Source organism: Phaenicophaeus curvirostris, chromosome 4, assembly GCF_032191515.1.
Source record: "Phaenicophaeus curvirostris isolate KB17595 chromosome 4, BPBGC_Pcur_1.0, whole genome shotgun sequence".
Classification (NCBI taxonomy): Eukaryota; Metazoa; Chordata; class Aves; order Cuculiformes; family Cuculidae; genus Phaenicophaeus; species Phaenicophaeus curvirostris.
In genome coordinates, this window is record NC_091395.1 from 30,740,092 (window position 1) to 30,756,683 (window position 16,592).

General features: G+C 39.4%; 1 protein-coding gene across 4 annotated transcripts in view; it reads left to right on the forward strand.

Annotated features, from left to right (window-relative positions):
- The window catches only part of LIN54 (lin-54 DREAM MuvB core complex component), a 40,548-nt gene that overhangs the window by 15,035 nt on the left and 8,921 nt on the right, over nt 1-16,592 (forward strand). For 3 of the 4 annotated variants that reach the window (XM_069855655.1, XM_069855656.1, XM_069855654.1), the window contains exons 2-8: nt 797-1,524; nt 7,176-7,296; nt 9,298-9,443; nt 10,949-11,104; nt 13,257-13,473; nt 14,214-14,287; nt 14,438-14,635. In XM_069855655.1, coding sequence (XP_069711756.1) covers nt 832-1,524; nt 7,176-7,296; nt 9,298-9,443; nt 10,949-11,104; nt 13,257-13,473; nt 14,214-14,287; nt 14,438-14,635 — 1,605 coding nt within the window. In that variant the 5' untranslated portion in view covers nt 797-831. The remainder of the gene's footprint in view (nt 1-796; nt 1,525-7,175; nt 7,297-9,297; nt 9,444-10,948; nt 11,105-13,256; nt 13,474-14,213; nt 14,288-14,437; nt 14,636-16,592) is intronic. The other variant, XM_069855657.1, reaches the window with a different exon arrangement.

Genomic DNA, 16,592 nt, shown 5'->3' on the forward strand with positions numbered 1-16,592 from the left:
TGCAGATGTTTTTATCTAAATTGGTCTCTCTTACTAGTCAGCTTTAAAAATTCTGTTTTCTTTCAGATGGAGTGTTTTGTGTTTAGAACACGTTTCAAATTGATCATGAATTTGGGCATTATATGTTCTTGGGAGTATTGAGCTGCTTTTTTCATGGCCAGCATAGATGAATTATCTGTTCATCATGGAAGGGCGGGGCTTTGGCTTGGTCCTGGGGTAGGTAGGCTGTTTATTGAGCTTGTAGGGATCTTACAGCCTGTCAGTGGACAGCTGTTTTTCTGAGATTTCCAAAGTGAGGATTTGGCAAAAATGAACTCCTGCTACATCTGGTGTGTATAACAAGTCTCTTAAAGCAAGATTATCTGCTAATCAGTATTGATATGTATGAGAAATTATCATCTGTTGGATTTCTAAAGCTGTTTAACTCTTGCTTTATATTTCAGTAAGCTTAAATGTCTATGAACAAATTGCCCGTAACTTGTGAGTTGGGGGAACACTACTTATGTGTACTGTGTTGTCAAGAGTGGACTGATAATCCACGGCAAGTCAGTACATTGATTTGACTTCAGTGGATGATGTTGAAGAGGTTTGATAGAAATTCTTACTGAGAGTAAACTCAGCTTAGTGTGTTATGTTTTGATAACAATTTTTTTTCATGATATCTCTTATGTGCATGCACAATACCTTCAGTCTGAAAAAACATTCTACTGTATTTTCTTCTTTGGTAGTATTATTTACAAAGCTTTGAAGTAGTATGTTTTCTGGAAGCCAATAATTTTTTAAAATATTATTGCAGTATCTGCTCCGGTCATCATTGCCACAGCTGCTAAAATGGAAGTGGTTTCAGCAGAAGTCAACAGCTTGCTCCCTGAGGAAATAATGGACACCGGCATAACTCTGGTGGAAGATGACAGTATCGAGGCAGTTATAGTGTCGTCGCCTATGGGAGAGTCTATTCCCATGGAAACAGAACTGGAAGAAATAGTGAATATAAGCTCCACCAGCAACTCCTCAGCAACAACTACAGCCACAGTTACCACAGAATCTGTTACTGCGCCCAGCAATCACTCGGGTGACGCAACAATGAACACCGTAACCCCAAAAACTGATGGGAATGCAGTAGTAAAGCCTACCTTTCCAAGCGGCCTCCATAAACTTGGTGCTCAGACCCCCGTCACTATATCAGCCAATCAAATTATTCTGAACAAGACCGCCGATATTAAAGTAGGCAATCAGAGTATTAAACCAGATGGGCAAAAGCTAATTGTTACAACTTTGGGAAAATCTGGTCAACCTATTGTTTTAGCATTACCCCACAGCCAACTCCCACAAGCACAGAAGGCTGTGTCCCAAGCCCAAGGAGGAGACTCCAAGGTACAAGGCCAGCAGATCAAAGTTGTTATTGGAGGTCGGTCAGAAGTGAAACCTGTTGTTGGTGTCTCAGCTTTGACGCAAGGAAGTCAGCTGATTAACACTGTGGCCCAGCCTTCTGTTTTGCAGACGCAGCAATTAAAAACAGTACAGGTAAATTGAATTATGCTGATGAAACATCTTGAAAACAACTTTATTGCTGCGGCTGTTGTCCATTTCCTTCACTGATTAGTACAGTTGCTTTCAGCCTTTGCATTTATTCCTTGTATTAAAAAAATACAATGCTACTCTTAGCCCATGCTTTTGTTTGTTGATGCATTTACCATTTTATGACCTCTAGATACTGTCTAGAAGCTTAGTGTTTGCCTCTGAGAAAGTCAGCTATTAAAATTCAGTAAATTGAAAAGAATATTCCCATTATTTTCATTTTATAAAAATAAATTCTACATACTTTCAGGAAACCTAAATTGAACTTTATTTCCATGTTCTTTATTCAAAGTGTTTGCTGCTTTACTCCTTTATGTGAAAGTGTAGCTTCTTCCTATTACATTGAGTTTGTTTAAATAAACTCTCTGGGGAAAAAAAGAGTTCCAGCATTTAAAAAGAACGGAAAGGTATGTCTTGTACGCCTCGAATCTAGTTAAGCTTGTTAGTAGATACTTATAGACCAGACACTCTCATAATCTGGGCACTTCAAATTCTTATTCCTAATCTCTTACATGGATCTCGAGATAGCCCAAAGAATCTGCTGGGATTTGAAAATGTGTTGAAAAGACCTGAGTTATGTCCCAGGGAGTCTGATTTTCATCTGACATATGGCAGAACTAAATGTGAGTGACTTGTGCTAGTTGGCAGTGAGGCAGAAATAAGACCTCATGAAAGTGGAGGAAAACTAGAACTCGATGCCAGTTCTGATAGAAAAATATTTATTTTATAGACTAAATGAAATGAGAAATTATACTCTTAATTGTGCTAATAAAAAGGTAATTTGCTGCACATGCAAACTGACAAACCTTTAAGCATGTTACTATGCTGAATAGAAAATTCCCCAACTAGTATTTTACAGCAAGCAAATGTGAGCAACTCTCGAGATGATTTGTTTTAAAGCTGCAGATGATCCCTGCGCCAGTTTCTGCTTTCTCCTTTTTTGGTTGCTACATCATATGTGTGGAAAATATTTGATAATGGCTGTTTGAAACATATCCACTTTATTAAGTGACTAATCATTAAAGATCAAGGTACAAAAATATAGTTGTCATTATAGCTTTCAAAAAGCCTTTGATCTCAACTCTTCAGAGGAACGTTTAAGTTTAGCAATTGCTATTACTTGGCTTCAGTTACTCATTGCCAAATCAGTAACTGCTTGTCTATGACAAATAAGAGGAAACTGAAAAGAATGACCTAGCTGTGATGTGCTTTTGCTTGCATGAGATGACCTGCATCAGTGACTGAAATACAGTTGACCTCTGCTGTTTGTCATTATGAATTCCAGATTCCTGAATGGAAGCTATTACAAATGCCTTTGCACCCAATTGCAAATATAGTTAATTGCAGTTGGGAGTACTTTTGTGTGATATCTCTTTATTAAACCTTTGCTTCCATTTGCAAAACTGATTGGATTGTTGACATCTGGCATTTTCCTTTTTTCCTATAAGGAGAGGAGGAAGTAGAAATGAAAACTCAGAAGGAAATGTTCAGTTCATTATAAGTACCTGATACTTCAGGAAAGATAATTACATTAGCACTTCCCAGACAGTGCTTTTCCCTGTAGGAGATTACTGAAGTACCAGAGGGATATATGAGGCTGGGTGAGTGATTCATAGTCTGCCTTATCATGAATGACAGGGGAGGTAGCTCACTTTGAGTGTGTTGAGTCCGTAGCTTAGAACATTGTCATGCATTTACCCTGTCATCCTGAACAAGCCTCTTAGCTTCTTTTTCCACTTACTGAAAGGTTGTGAATGCCTCACTGCTTCCCAAGGGTCTTGTGTGACTTCCCTGATTCACAAATCTACAGGAGATATTTCAGATGCAAGGCAGCATAGCAGGTCAATTTGCTGCTGAGAAGTGAATTGGTAAAAAAATAGATGACAAAGAACCCTCTTCATTTCTCCTTACATCCGCACTGTCATAGGGGCTTTGCAGGTCATTAAAGAAACTTAGTTAGCCTTGCGGTAATCCACGTTATGACATTTGAAATCTTGTCACTTGAGAAAAGGCATAGTTGATAAAATTTAAACAAAATGTTCCTTGGAATCTGGCTGCCTCTCTGATTACAATTTTAGATGTATGATGCTGTGAGGTGTGAAATGTGGACAGACTTTGGACTTCATCTATATCCAAAGGTTTATTACTGTCACATGGCAACTTATCCAGTTTTAGTTGAAACCACTGCCCTTGAAGTGTGGACAAAACTACATCTGCTTTCAGCCTGCGGCCTCTGCCTGTGTACAGGCTTAAAAATAGTGATGTGCTTACTAGTGTACTACTTTAGTCCAGGTGCGTTAAGCAGGAGTTTGGCCTTGCAGATAGCATCTAAACCAGATGTCAAGACCCATCATTGTTGCTGTCACTAGGCTTGTCTAATCTGAACTTGTGTTGATGTGATAACTGACTCTGTGTTTCAGCAGTTAAATGTCCATAGTATCATTTACCATTGCAAGACAACTGCTAAGCAATCTTTGTGGTTTCATCTCATCATTGAAAAGTGATCTCTTGCACTCCCTAACCTCGAGGCAACTCCCGTTCCTAGCTTCGTTGCATCATGTTCTCTGAAGTACACTGTGCTTATCTTCTATTTCCAGAGTCCCTGATTTTTCATATTATGCCAAACATAAATTACACATGGTGTGGCTACGTGGACAAGCTCCATGAGGTCATCTAGGGAGTGGGTTTATAGATATTATCTCCTTTGTAGTAGCTGCCTATGTGGTATTCAACGTAGCAGTAAATGCAAGGTATGCATATGTCTGTTTCCATATGAATAGAATATGGTTTGACAGCTGAAAACAAAGTTTGGCCATAGAAACTTGCTAGCTCATTTTGTTTAGAGAAGAGTGCTTCAGAAGATGCAAATTGACCCTTTCAATAAAGGTGCTTGCAGATAAACCTCTTTATTTTGTTAAAGGGAAGAAGCTTGGTGTGTTTTTCTAAGTGTAATAATTTTCTTATGGAAGAGCTAGTTGCCCCAGGAAATATTTTGCAGTCTAATTCAAAGCAACTTGCAGAGAGCATACTTAGTTTACAAGCAGAATAATGCTTGTGATTAGTACAGGCGATGGCAGTGGGCTCCAAAGAACTTGCTCCTTCTGAAGCATCAAAAGCCTGTCATCTTGATTATTTCCTCTGACTTCTCCAGTAGCTACTGAGATGAGTACAGAGTTTCCCACTGATGCCTAGAAGACTTTTACAGATGTCTGCTCCAGTGACAAAGACCTCCAAAAAGTACATTGGCAGCAAGTAGGGACAGGAATGCACTGCCTGCGCTTGGTGACCAGCGGCTGTTCCTCACCTTTAACCAACCACATTTTAGTTCTGCTATGTTTTCTAAGCCCTGAGGGGGTTCACTTGTTTCTTTGAGTTTCTTCGTACAGTTTACCTAAAAAGCAGAGAGGAATGTCTCTGATGATACCGCAAGTTGAGTCTGAGGGAAGCAGGGCTACTTGTGTTGACCAGCTGTCATTTTGGAATATATGTTTTTTTTAAAAAATACTACATGTTACTGGGTAGCTAGTATTTTACACATTCAGCTAAGTCATCTAAGCACACTTCTTTACTGTTACCGGGAAACAACTGCTGTTGTCCAGAATTGGCTGTTCCTGCTGGATGATTGGCTGTTCCATTCTGAGCCAGACTTGCCCTCACTTCAGAGAGTAAAAGCAGTAGCAGCTGAGTTACAATAATACGGTATAGCATAAGATTAATTTCAGCAGAATCAAAAACTCCAATCAGGCAGATAAAAGGTGAGGAATTTATCAGAAATGAAAATGTATGCAAATTTACAAAAAAAGCTTATGGATGAAATGCCTGCTCATCTATCAGGTGTGTATATGCTAAGAGAACTGAACCCTTGAAAAGTGAAAATGACTTGGAATTAAATTTGTAAACCAGGCTGTGAATGAGGCTTCGTTCTTCAAACAACTTATGTTTTCAAGGTTATAGTTAATATGTCTCCAAAAATAATGTGGTCTTTTTCTTTTTCTATTTCGTGTTAAGCGTGGACTATTGTATCTCACCTGTAAAGCAGCTAACATGGCCTGGGTGTGGCATATTTGGGCAGATGACCTACACCTGCCAATGGTCTGAGGTGGAGGTTTCCTCTAAGAAATATTTGTACTGTAACTGTGAAGAGCACATGGCTTCCTTTAATGAGCTCTGCTTTCTGATGCTGCTTGGTGTCCATGCTGCTCCATGAGAGTCTGAAGAGCTCCAGTGCCATGGCAGGAGGGAGCTCTGGCATCCCCAGGTGTGCCATGAGTGTGCTGCTGGGAGCTAAAACAGCCTCATATATGCTTTTTGCGAGGCAGCTGAGGAATTCATTATAACTGCTGAATACTTTGAATATTTTGGCATTACTATATTGTAAAGGAGGTGTTTTAAGTCACCAAATTCTATAACTAGGGTTTTGTGCAGGAAACTATAATATCCAGCCTACTCCATTGCTTCATTTAAGCACTCACGACTTTCTCAGACTGTTAAAAGTAGTATCCTCTCTGTATCTTTGCACATCAGTGAGATTCCTCCAGTTAGGTACTTGAGTAACTAAGGTGGTTCTGCATCTTTAAGAAGTGGCTCGCCACAGGGGTACCAGTATTGTGCTTCTTTGATATTGCTAGAGTTGGTGGCTGGTGCCCATGAGATGTGGCTGGTCATGTGTGGTGGAGGAGAGGCAGTATGGGCTTGACCCATGGGGTGAGTAAGTGTAAGGGCTTCAGTAAGCCTTCCAGTGTGCTTACTTGGACTTAGGGAAGTTCCTAGCAATCTGCAGGCAGCCTCTGTAGTCAATAGGTTAAAACAGTCTTTGAAAGAAGTTAGCCCCGTAATTGAACTATTCACCAGTTGGATGCCATTGTGTAGAGACTATTGAGATAAATGTATCTGGTAGTTAGCTTCTGTCAGTATGGAAAAGGGGGGAAAACCATGCTTATAAAGATTTGAAGTGATCAGTCTCATTGTATTGCACATACATGTTCCTGGTCCTGCAGTGTTGCAGGAGACTGAATCATGGAAGGGGAAAAAAAAGACTTGCTTGCACCTGAATGTAGCCAACTGATTTGCTTTTGGCTAGTGAGCACCAAAGACTTTCAGGGACTGATCCACATCAGTCTTTTGAAATGTTGTAGAACGCTATTTCCCTATTTGCAGGAAAAGAAGTGTGCTGCTGTGACAGAATAAGTCAAGAAATGTTTCAGAGCAGTACTTGTAATATTTAAATCACTCTCAGAACAAGTGTTGTCCTGGTTGGCTGGAAAACAGTAAGTTTTTTAAGGTTCAAATATTGAGAGTTTTTAATTTAATTTTAGCATTTTTATGTGGACCAATGGCATATAAGAAATAATTTCAGGACCTTGGTGATGAAGTATGGATTTGGCTACCCCACATTAGTGGACAGTTTTCTAAAGTGGCATGGATAATATCCTAATTCTCTCCATTGTGAGAAATGGAGGTGAAATGCAAGATAAGCAATTGTTCTTCAAATATATGTGCAAGTATTGCCCTTTTTATTTTCTAATGTACATAACAATACAATAATTTAGATCCAAAATGCTCAAGTTACTTTAGATCTTTTTTCCTCCATCTTTCAGATTGCGAAGAAGAGCCGAACCCCAACTTCTGGCCCAGTAATCACCAAGCTGATCTTTGCAAAACCAATCAATAGCAAAGCTGTTACAGGGCAGACTACTCAAGTGTCACCAGTCATTGCAGGTTGTACTACTTTGACTTCTTTTGCTTTACCATTTTTTAAAGTCCATTCAAAGAGATGGTGACTGTAGAAGTTTTTCTGTTTCCATGATTTTTCTGTAGTTTCTGCTGAAGTACTTCAAGCAACTGGGAAAAAAAAACCCAGCAAAGCGTTTGATAGATGTATATAAATACAGTTGTTGGTACCTTTACAGTTTGCTTGTTTAGAATTATCCTTGTGATTGTAGAGTTTGATCAGTTTGCTTTTACTGTAAGATGCTTTTACATTTTGGATTTTAGGGAGTAGAAAAAATACCTTCCAGACAGAAAAAAAAAAAAGGCAATAAACAGAAAGTATTTGTAGATACATTATATAATTATGCAGGGGGTGGAAGGAGACACGTGCTCTTGCATTACTTTCATCTGGTTATACTATGACTGAAATGTAGTTCATGCAAATAACAGGATAAATGTTTGAGTGAAAGAAGTGAATAAAGCTGTGTTCTTTCTGTTAAGTTGCTCACCTAATTAAAAAATAAGCATCGCAGAAGAGTCAGAAAGTAGTTCAGGCAAATAAGAAATAGTTTGTCTCTTTGGAAAACAAATCTAAGTTTGTGTCCTTTAAAAATAAAACCAACACCACCAAAATTAAAGAAAAACCCACAGTGTAATCATTTGTTTATTATGGCAGTGGGATTGATATCCTTTGCTAAATGCATCGTTGCATGTATTCAAGTAACATCTGAAACGTGTAAATTATTTCCAAAGGACAAGTGAAGGAAGCCAGAGTTGTCTTCAGAGCCTTGAAGGGTGTCTTCAACTGCTTTGAGATTGACCAACCCAAGGAGGCCAATTTCTGCAAGCTGAGGTGGAAATTGTAAATTTGAAAGACTTGTCAATATAAGCAGCCACATTCTGTTTAGGAAGCTGATGCCAAGGGGTGCAGACAGGATGCATTGAGAAAGGGAAAGCTGTCACCAGGAAAAAAACAAACTCAAAGCATTGAATACTGTAGATGGTAAAATTCCCACAGACTCTGCTATTTCTCAGGTTGTGTGTGGCTTTAGCAGCTGCTGTCAACTATCTGTGCTGTTACTTAGGCTGCAGAAAGGTTGAGGTTATTTTAGAGCAGGTAGACCTCAGATGAAGGTAGCTTTCAATGAGGATAATGCTTTTCTTATTAGTTCCAGTTGACTCAGTTATCATCAGTGGTTAATGTTGAATGGAAAAGTTATTCTGGTGTTTGGTTGGTTCGTTTTAATAAATGTAGTACAAGAGAATGGGTGACGGAGAAGCTGTAACAGAAACTAGTCTCAGTGGTCAAGCACTCTTTGGAAAGAAAATTTTAAGTCACAAAAAATTCTGGTTTTCACTCTGGGAGTTTTGCAGTATTCCTAAGACTGATTTGGAGCTGCTGCATTTGATATTTCACCTCTTTTGCTGTTGTAAAAGCAGATAGTTTGAAGAGTTACACCACCACCCATATTTTCTCAAGACTGTCAAATATTCTGTTAGGCAGTGAGAAAAAACACTAACACAGGGTGGGAGGAGGGGCAAGGCACGGGGAAGCTGAATGCAGATGGACCAAACCTTTTCCTTAGTCACTGTAACACAGCTCATTTTTGATGTCTGGTGTTTTAAAAGGAAGTAGCCCCCCACAGATGCTCAGTTTCACTGTACACTGTCAGCAACCCCAAGAGTTCCTAGGAAGCTGCCAGTTGGCAGGTGTATTGGAGGACTGCGTGCCTCAGGATGCTGCCTTGGCTTTAAAGAATTTTCAGCTGAATGTCATTCAGCTCAATGTACATTTTAGCTGGTTTAAGACCAAGTGAACTATCTTTTTATTTGCAATAATGCCAGTGATTTTCTTTGCTAAATGTAACTTAAAGAATGCAGATGTCCTTCCTGCTAGGTAATACGCTCTCAGAAGTAGGGATCAGTTGCATAATATGCAGAGAAAACTTTACTTTAGAAGTTGACGTAAACAGGGGTAACTTGAGCTGATGATACCTTCATTGTTTTTAGGTAGGGTTCTTTCGCAGTCTGCTCCAGGAACTCCACCAAAGACAATAACGATTTCTGAGAGTGGAGTCATTGGATCATCTTTGAGTACAACAACACAACAGACATCAAATAAAATAGCTATCTCACCACTCAAATCCCCTAATAAGGTAAGGATCTGATTCTGGCTGAAGCCTTCTGTCCCTACTGCACAGTGGTCTGAATGAGGCTTTCTATGTCTTTGGTACAAGCTGTTTATGATCTTGCTGCTCCAGAGTCTCTACTGCACATCATAATGTTCTGCGGTAATGGCATAAGCTAGATTTTTTGCAGTTGGCTCTCTTAGTGTGGTTTTAAATAAATATGCATTACTGCATTTAGTTTCCTGTAGCTGTGATTTCTTGCCATTTCATAGAGCAGCTATTTTCTCTTAGCCAAGTACTCAAACATTTTTTTTTTTTAATATCTTCATGAAATGTAAACAGGCTGTTTAAGAGGAGACCTCAATTATATTAATAGGTCAGCACTTTTTAACCATTGCCTGTTACTGCATAAATAATTCAGTGTTCCTTAATCACATCTGAAGTAAATGAGATTTGCAATGGTCCTTTACAAATACAGAGCTGGAGACTGGCACAGGTGGGTGATAGAAAAGGTAACTAATTCATCATAAGCTGTGTTACACGTGAGTGTCATGGTGACACTTGTATTTTAGATTTGATAAAATTGTTTAGAGAAGAGGAATGTTGCTGGAGAAGGGAAGATTCAGGGGGGCAAACTAAATATGTATAAAAACTAGCGTCAGAGTAAAGAATTCTCTTAGTTTAGCCATGTTTTAGCTATGTGATGTTAAACAAATGGAATGAGGTACTTGTATTTCAGAATTATTAGTGAGGGAAGCAACAAGAGGAAGAAGTAAAAAAATACAAATCTAGAATCAAAAGTAAAAGTGAGTGGTGATGAAAAGACTCCTTAGGATTACAGCTTTAATTGAACTGTAAATAATTAATTCTGAGTATAAATTGGGAGTTTTCTTAACATGTAAAGAGAAGTTCAGAACAAAAAGTAGAAAACCACTTTGGAAGTGGTGTGACTATATAGAATAAGAGTATTCAAACACTGCAGTCTGCAGAAGTGTAGTCAGAAGACTGAATCTCTATGGGAATCTGGAAAGTAGTTTTGAAAATACCAATGTTCTTATGCTTTGACCGAATCAGTAGTGTAAGGTGAGGGTTTTTTTATTTTTCTTTTCCACAGCTCTCCTTTAAAATTTCCATTTATGATGAAGTAGTTATGGTATCAATATAAAGTTGTTATTCAGAAAGTCCATCCTGGCAATGCTTAGGTTTCAGTGGGCTAGTTGCCTTAAAAAAAATCCAAACAATAAAAAAAAAAAAAATAACCCACACTGCAAACCAAACAGAAGCAGTGCTAGTTTTCTGCAGGGGCCTTTTGGTGCTGGAAACCAACAATGCCTTGATGTTGCTAATGTGTCTGTGTGCTTTTGTTACACAGTCAGGCCTGTGTGAGTTGGGATTAAACACAGCACCCTTGTTCACAGAAAAAACTCTTTGTACTCATGGAGAACTGAACTTCAATGAGGAGGAGAATATGTATGTTCAGGGTCTTGTATCCTGCACAGAGATCTAAACTACTTCTTTGTTTTGCCAAGCAGCTAACAGTGGTGTCAGTGGCCTCCCAGCCTCCCAGCTCCCCCCAGAAGACAGTGGGTGTCCCACTGAATGTAGCGTTAGGACAGCAGATCCTCACAGTGCAGCAGTCAGCGCCCTCCTCCCCTGGGAAGGCTATAGTCAACCACACAACTGCCCAGGTACAGATGGCTTTCCTTTGCCTTCTAGCATGTGTCTGCCTTATCACTTGCAGGAAACTGGAAATTGGCAGTGGTCAGTGCCACGGTGTTTTCATAATGGTGTCTACCTAAGAACTGACAAAAGCATTGCTCTGAGGAGCACGTGCTTCTTCAGTCAAGGGGTGCAAACCATTGCAAAGCCCGTACAAGGCATGCTGTTAGAAGACAGCTTTCCAGCCTGAAAAGCCCTACTTGGTGCAAGTTCTCATCTCTGTATACTGAATCTCCCAAGTAATCTGAAAAGCAACCTGTGAAGAATTCTTTGTGTGGTTCTTTCTCTTCTACCAATGTTTCTACACCACTGACTACGGCTGCTTTCCAGGTGTCTCTGAAGTTTGCAACAATGGAGTTCTTATTCTTGTGGTAGAGGTCTGCATGAGCAAGGCACTGTGGTCTTGAGATATACAGAATTAGAAATTATTAATTTCTTGTCTCATTTCTACAAAAACATAAAGTTTTCCATAATAGCTTCGACAAATTGATTTGCCTTGATGAATGACAAGACAGAATTTACTTTTATTGTAAAACTACGGTTCTTACTTTTTTCCTTGATTGTAATCTTAGGTCAATTCTTTTCTGTCTTAATATTTGTATTCTTGTTTTGGTAAACATGAATGGATGTGTATGAGAATAAATAGCCAGAGCGGATATAGCAGGTAATGGACAAAGTTGCATGTACACCTCAAGACTGAAGACTTGGACAGATTTTGCCAGTCTTGTCTTACCAATACAAATGATAACTGGATATGGGGACATGGATATTTTGCATGAGTTGAATTTTTTTTTTTCTTCAGAGTAAAACTGGTGAAATTGTCTTTTTGAAACTTGCAAAAGGTTAAGTCACTCTAGTGCATGCAGCCTCAGTGACAAAACTGAGATGGCTGTGTGGTATGCATACTTAGTTCTGATGCAAAGCTATCTTGACACAATGTAAGGATCTTCACTGGGCTCAGCAACGTGCCTTTAGAAGACCCGTCACTTGAGTTTGCAGTTTTCAGAGTTGTCTTTGGGTGGCAGCCACTAATTTGTGTGCTAGAGGGAACTTTGCCCATGCTGCTGGTCTCCCTGTGATAACACTAGGTTGTGACTGTGCTTACAGATAGTGATTATTTTGCATTGCTCTGGATTGTTGTGTTTTCATTATATTTAAAAATCAAAAAAATCCCAAGAAAACACCTTTTTTAAAAAAGGGCTTAATTTTTCCCCATGAGATATGTGCAGATTGAGATTTCATTCATGTGGTTACTGAAAGCTGTGGAGCTGGGAAAACGTTCTAATAAGAAGTCGCATCATACTGTCAACCAAATTAAATACTGAAACTTAATGCTAAGGACAATTATATGTTTAATGTAGATGTTAAAAGATACTAAGAATAAAAAGCTAAGTTCCGAAAGAATTTAGATGGAAGTAGATAGAGAAGGAGTAAACTAAGGTTTGATATTGTCCGCAAGACTGGAAAAACAGGCCATTATCAAGCACAGGTCCATCAAACTCCCTTTCTTTCTCCTTCTTGCTCTTAATGAATTTGTTTTGCTACTCTTCATTGTTCTTGCTTCTTTCATTTCTCAGCTTGTGTCCTCTTTCTCATGTCTTCACCTATCAGTTTATGGACTCTCTTCCACTTCCTTCTCAAGGGCTGCAGACTGATTTCTGTGTATTCATTGCAAAACTGTATCGTACACACAGAGATAAGTCATGCTACAGCCTAGCACAAACAGTTCTGCAAGTTCTGGTCATGTGGCTTTATTAGTAGGTATATTTTTAGGTTTGGTGTTGCTTAATTTTCAATACAAACTGAGCAGTAGTCACCTGAATTGTTTTTGGCAGATATCTTATCTGGACAAGGGGACTGATTCAACGTACTCATGTAAATATTAATTTACTCTGTTCGGTGTAGAGTATTGAAAATGGAACTGAGTTTGCTCTGAGCTGTTGAGAGGCATTTTATCTCTTCTTGTCTGTTTTATTTTTGAGAGAAAAACTGGGAATAACTTGCTTCACAAGGATACAAAGGGATTAAAAAATTGCTTGCTAACAAACAGAGGAATAAACATGCTGATGTTCTTTCTGCCTTGGTACAAGTAACTTTATGCTGTCTGTGTTGGCTTAACAGGCTGTGAAATCAGCAGTGCAGACCATTACTGTAGGAGGAGTGGGTACATCTCAATTTAAGACAATTATTCCCTTGGCAACTGCACCCAATGTTCAGCAGATTCAGGTACCTGGAAGCAAGTTCCATTATGTCAGACTTGTTACTGCCACAACAGCCAATAGTTCAACCCAATCGGCTAGTCAGAATCCCAGTACGAATACACAGCCCCTTCAACAGGGTAAGTGCTGGTGCTAATGCATTTTCTGAAGTAAGTTTTTCTTGTTTGTTTGTTTTTTTTCTTGTTTGTTTTGTAAAGGTTAAAATGACTACATGCTAGAGAACTATAGAGACTGCCAGATGTACTTGGTTTTGTGCTTAGACTCCTATAAATTTTGTATTCTATTGTTACTTCTGGTTTGAATGTGGAAATGCTCCTCTGTGTCAAATCGCTCTGTAGTTGGGCATTTTAGGTTGCTTTTCCTTAGTTTACCAGCTTTATGAGTGATTCATGGCAAGTCCCAGATGTTCTGTATGAAAACTGTGAAGCCAGGACGTCCCAGAAATTTATTGCCAAAACTACTGCAACATGAAGATCCTTCCATGTAAAATCCCTTAGAAGTGCTGATTTCTGTCCATGCTTTCTAGAGCTATGATGGAATAAAAGATTTTAAACCAATCTGTGCTTTTTGCACAGGTTGCTTTTTCCCTCCTTGCCAAGAGAAATCCAGTGTCCAGAAGAGCTCTGCACCCAAGCTGGTTGTAAGCCTGTGAAATGTGTGCATTGCATTCTTGTGCCAAGTACCTGTTTACAAAGATGTTCTTTAGACATAAGTGTTGTTTGCTGTGAGTTCAGTCAATCTAAGTGCATAGTTATGGAATTAAGTACCTTTTGCATTATTCACGTATGAAAGTCTAGAGGACCGAACAGTGAGCTTTAAGTGAATAACGTGTTAATGTGGTGATGTTTCTTGATACTAGCAAAGCCAGTGGTGGTGAATGCAGCCCCAGTGCGGATGTCTGTTCCCATAGTGCCAGCACAGACTATGAAACAGGTGAGCTAAATGTAAAAGACATATTCCTGACTTACTTTGGCTGGATGGGAAAGGAAGTCCAGTTTCAGCACTGTCATGAAATGTTCTATTAATAAAGTTCATTGTGAATTGACAAAACTATGATTTCATAAAGACCTCTTTTCTTTCCAGGTGGTGCCCAAACCAATCAACCCAACTTCCCAGATAGTTACTACTAGTCAGCCCCAACAAAGACTTATTATGCCAGCTACTCCACTGCCACAGATACAGCCCAACCTGACCAACCTCCCACCAGGCACTGTACTGGCACCAGCACCTGGCACAGGAAATGTTGGGTATGCAGTCCTTCCAGCTCAGTATGTCACACAGGTATGGTGTTAACCCAGAGATAAATAAGGAAATAGTGCTGCTGTGGAACATACTGCATTCGTCTTAAAGGTTGCTCCCCAGCTGTCACCTGACACTAAGGGTACAAACAGTTTATTTTAGGGAATGATGACAGCACTAACTAGTAGCTACCATTAAAGCTTTATTTGCTTAACATGAATTTTCAATTAGCATAACGTAGGATTTATAATCGGAATAGCACAGGATTTCTAGAAGCAGAATCAGTGTAATACAATTTTGTTAATAGTGTAGTACAGAATTTATAATACAACTTAACTTAGAATTTCTAATCACCTAGACCCACTGCAGATTGGGTCAAATCTTAATACATGGTTTGCTTTATCCACATAACAATCATAATCTAGACTTTAAAATCATACAAAAGAATGAGTCATTCACTCAATCTTCAGAAGAAGCAGATGTCAGTGGAAGTGTCCCTGGCCACCAGAGGCTCATGGATCGCATTGCCCTGCAGCAGCTACCATCCAAGTTCCTCACACACGACTTCTAACTACTTGATGGGTGCTGTTACGCTTTGCTGTTCTGTGACAGGGTCATCACCACCGCTTGGTTGTCCAGGTGCCAGAGACCTTCACAGCCAGTAAAGAAAAGGAGTAATCAGCCTGGTGCCCATGAATCTTGAGGCCACTAGTTAGGGGAAGAAGAAATCTGTTTGGTTTGTCTACTTGGTTCACAGCATCTTCAGGGCCTGATAATAAGGGGAAAGGAAGCAAATATGTGACTCCCTTGGTCACAAAGAATGACTGCTTGGATTATAAAATGGTGTTAGTTATGTTAACCACATTACTGTGGGACAGGAGCGGGGCATACCATTCACACCAGACCAAGTCCAGGTATTTGCTCTTTGCCAAGATCTGACTGACATTGAGAATGAAAAGGAGAATAAATTAAAACTTCTATTGAAGGCTGACCAGCCAGTCTGTACAAACAAGGACTCTGTCAGCTCATGATGTTACTGATACCAACTGCATTAGTGGTTCCCTTCTGATTTTGCAACAGCTCTGGTTTGACCCTGAAGATTCTTATTGTGTCCTTCCAGACCACAAATCTTAGCTTGAACTAAATGATACCATTTGTTAGACCTCTCCTCAGAGATTTTGTGTTACTTAGACAATCTGTCCACTTTGGCCTGGCCCCAGTAGGTCCGTATCTTGTTATGTACCAATAACAGGTGGCAGGACAAGAGGGAATGGCCTCAAGCTCCGCCAGGGGAGGTTCAGGCTCGACATCAGAAAAAAAAAATTCACAAAAAGGGTCATTGGTCACTGGAACAGGCTGCCCAGGGAGGTGGTTGAGTCACCTTCCCTGGAGCTGTTTAAAAGACAGGTGGATGAGGTGCTGAGGGGCATGGTTTTTAGTGATTGATAGGAATGATTGGACTTGGTGATCCAATGGGTCTTTTCCAACCTGGTGATTCTATGATTCTGTTAATCTGTCTTCAGAACTTGTCCTAGCAGGAAAAATGGCTGCATGTAGTTAATAGTAAAGAAGATAGCCCAAAACAGTGCCATTTGGCAGGTTAAGAGGTTTTGGGGGTTTTTTTCAATGTGAAAAACAAACTTTGGATCCAAGTATGCAAATAAGTTGGAATCTATTAGGGTAAGGGCTGTTTGGGAGAAGGGGGAAAATGAGCAATTTTTTAGAAGCTGGAATTGTTTATGGTCTGAACATTTCTGTGTGTAGTCTCTTGTCTGTGGGCACTAATAGAGTTAAAAATATAATCTAAAATAAAGGTTTTATGCTAAGTCTGAAAGCAGGAGGTTGCTGCCTAGTCCAAGTTCTACAAATGTCTACAAAACTGTGCTTACAGTCATTTTTATAACAAGATCTGGAAAGCTAATTACAAGACTAGCGAGGCATCCTCTTGTGTATGCTTTAATTTCTTTTATGTTCAGCATTAACCTTTTTGTTTTGTTAG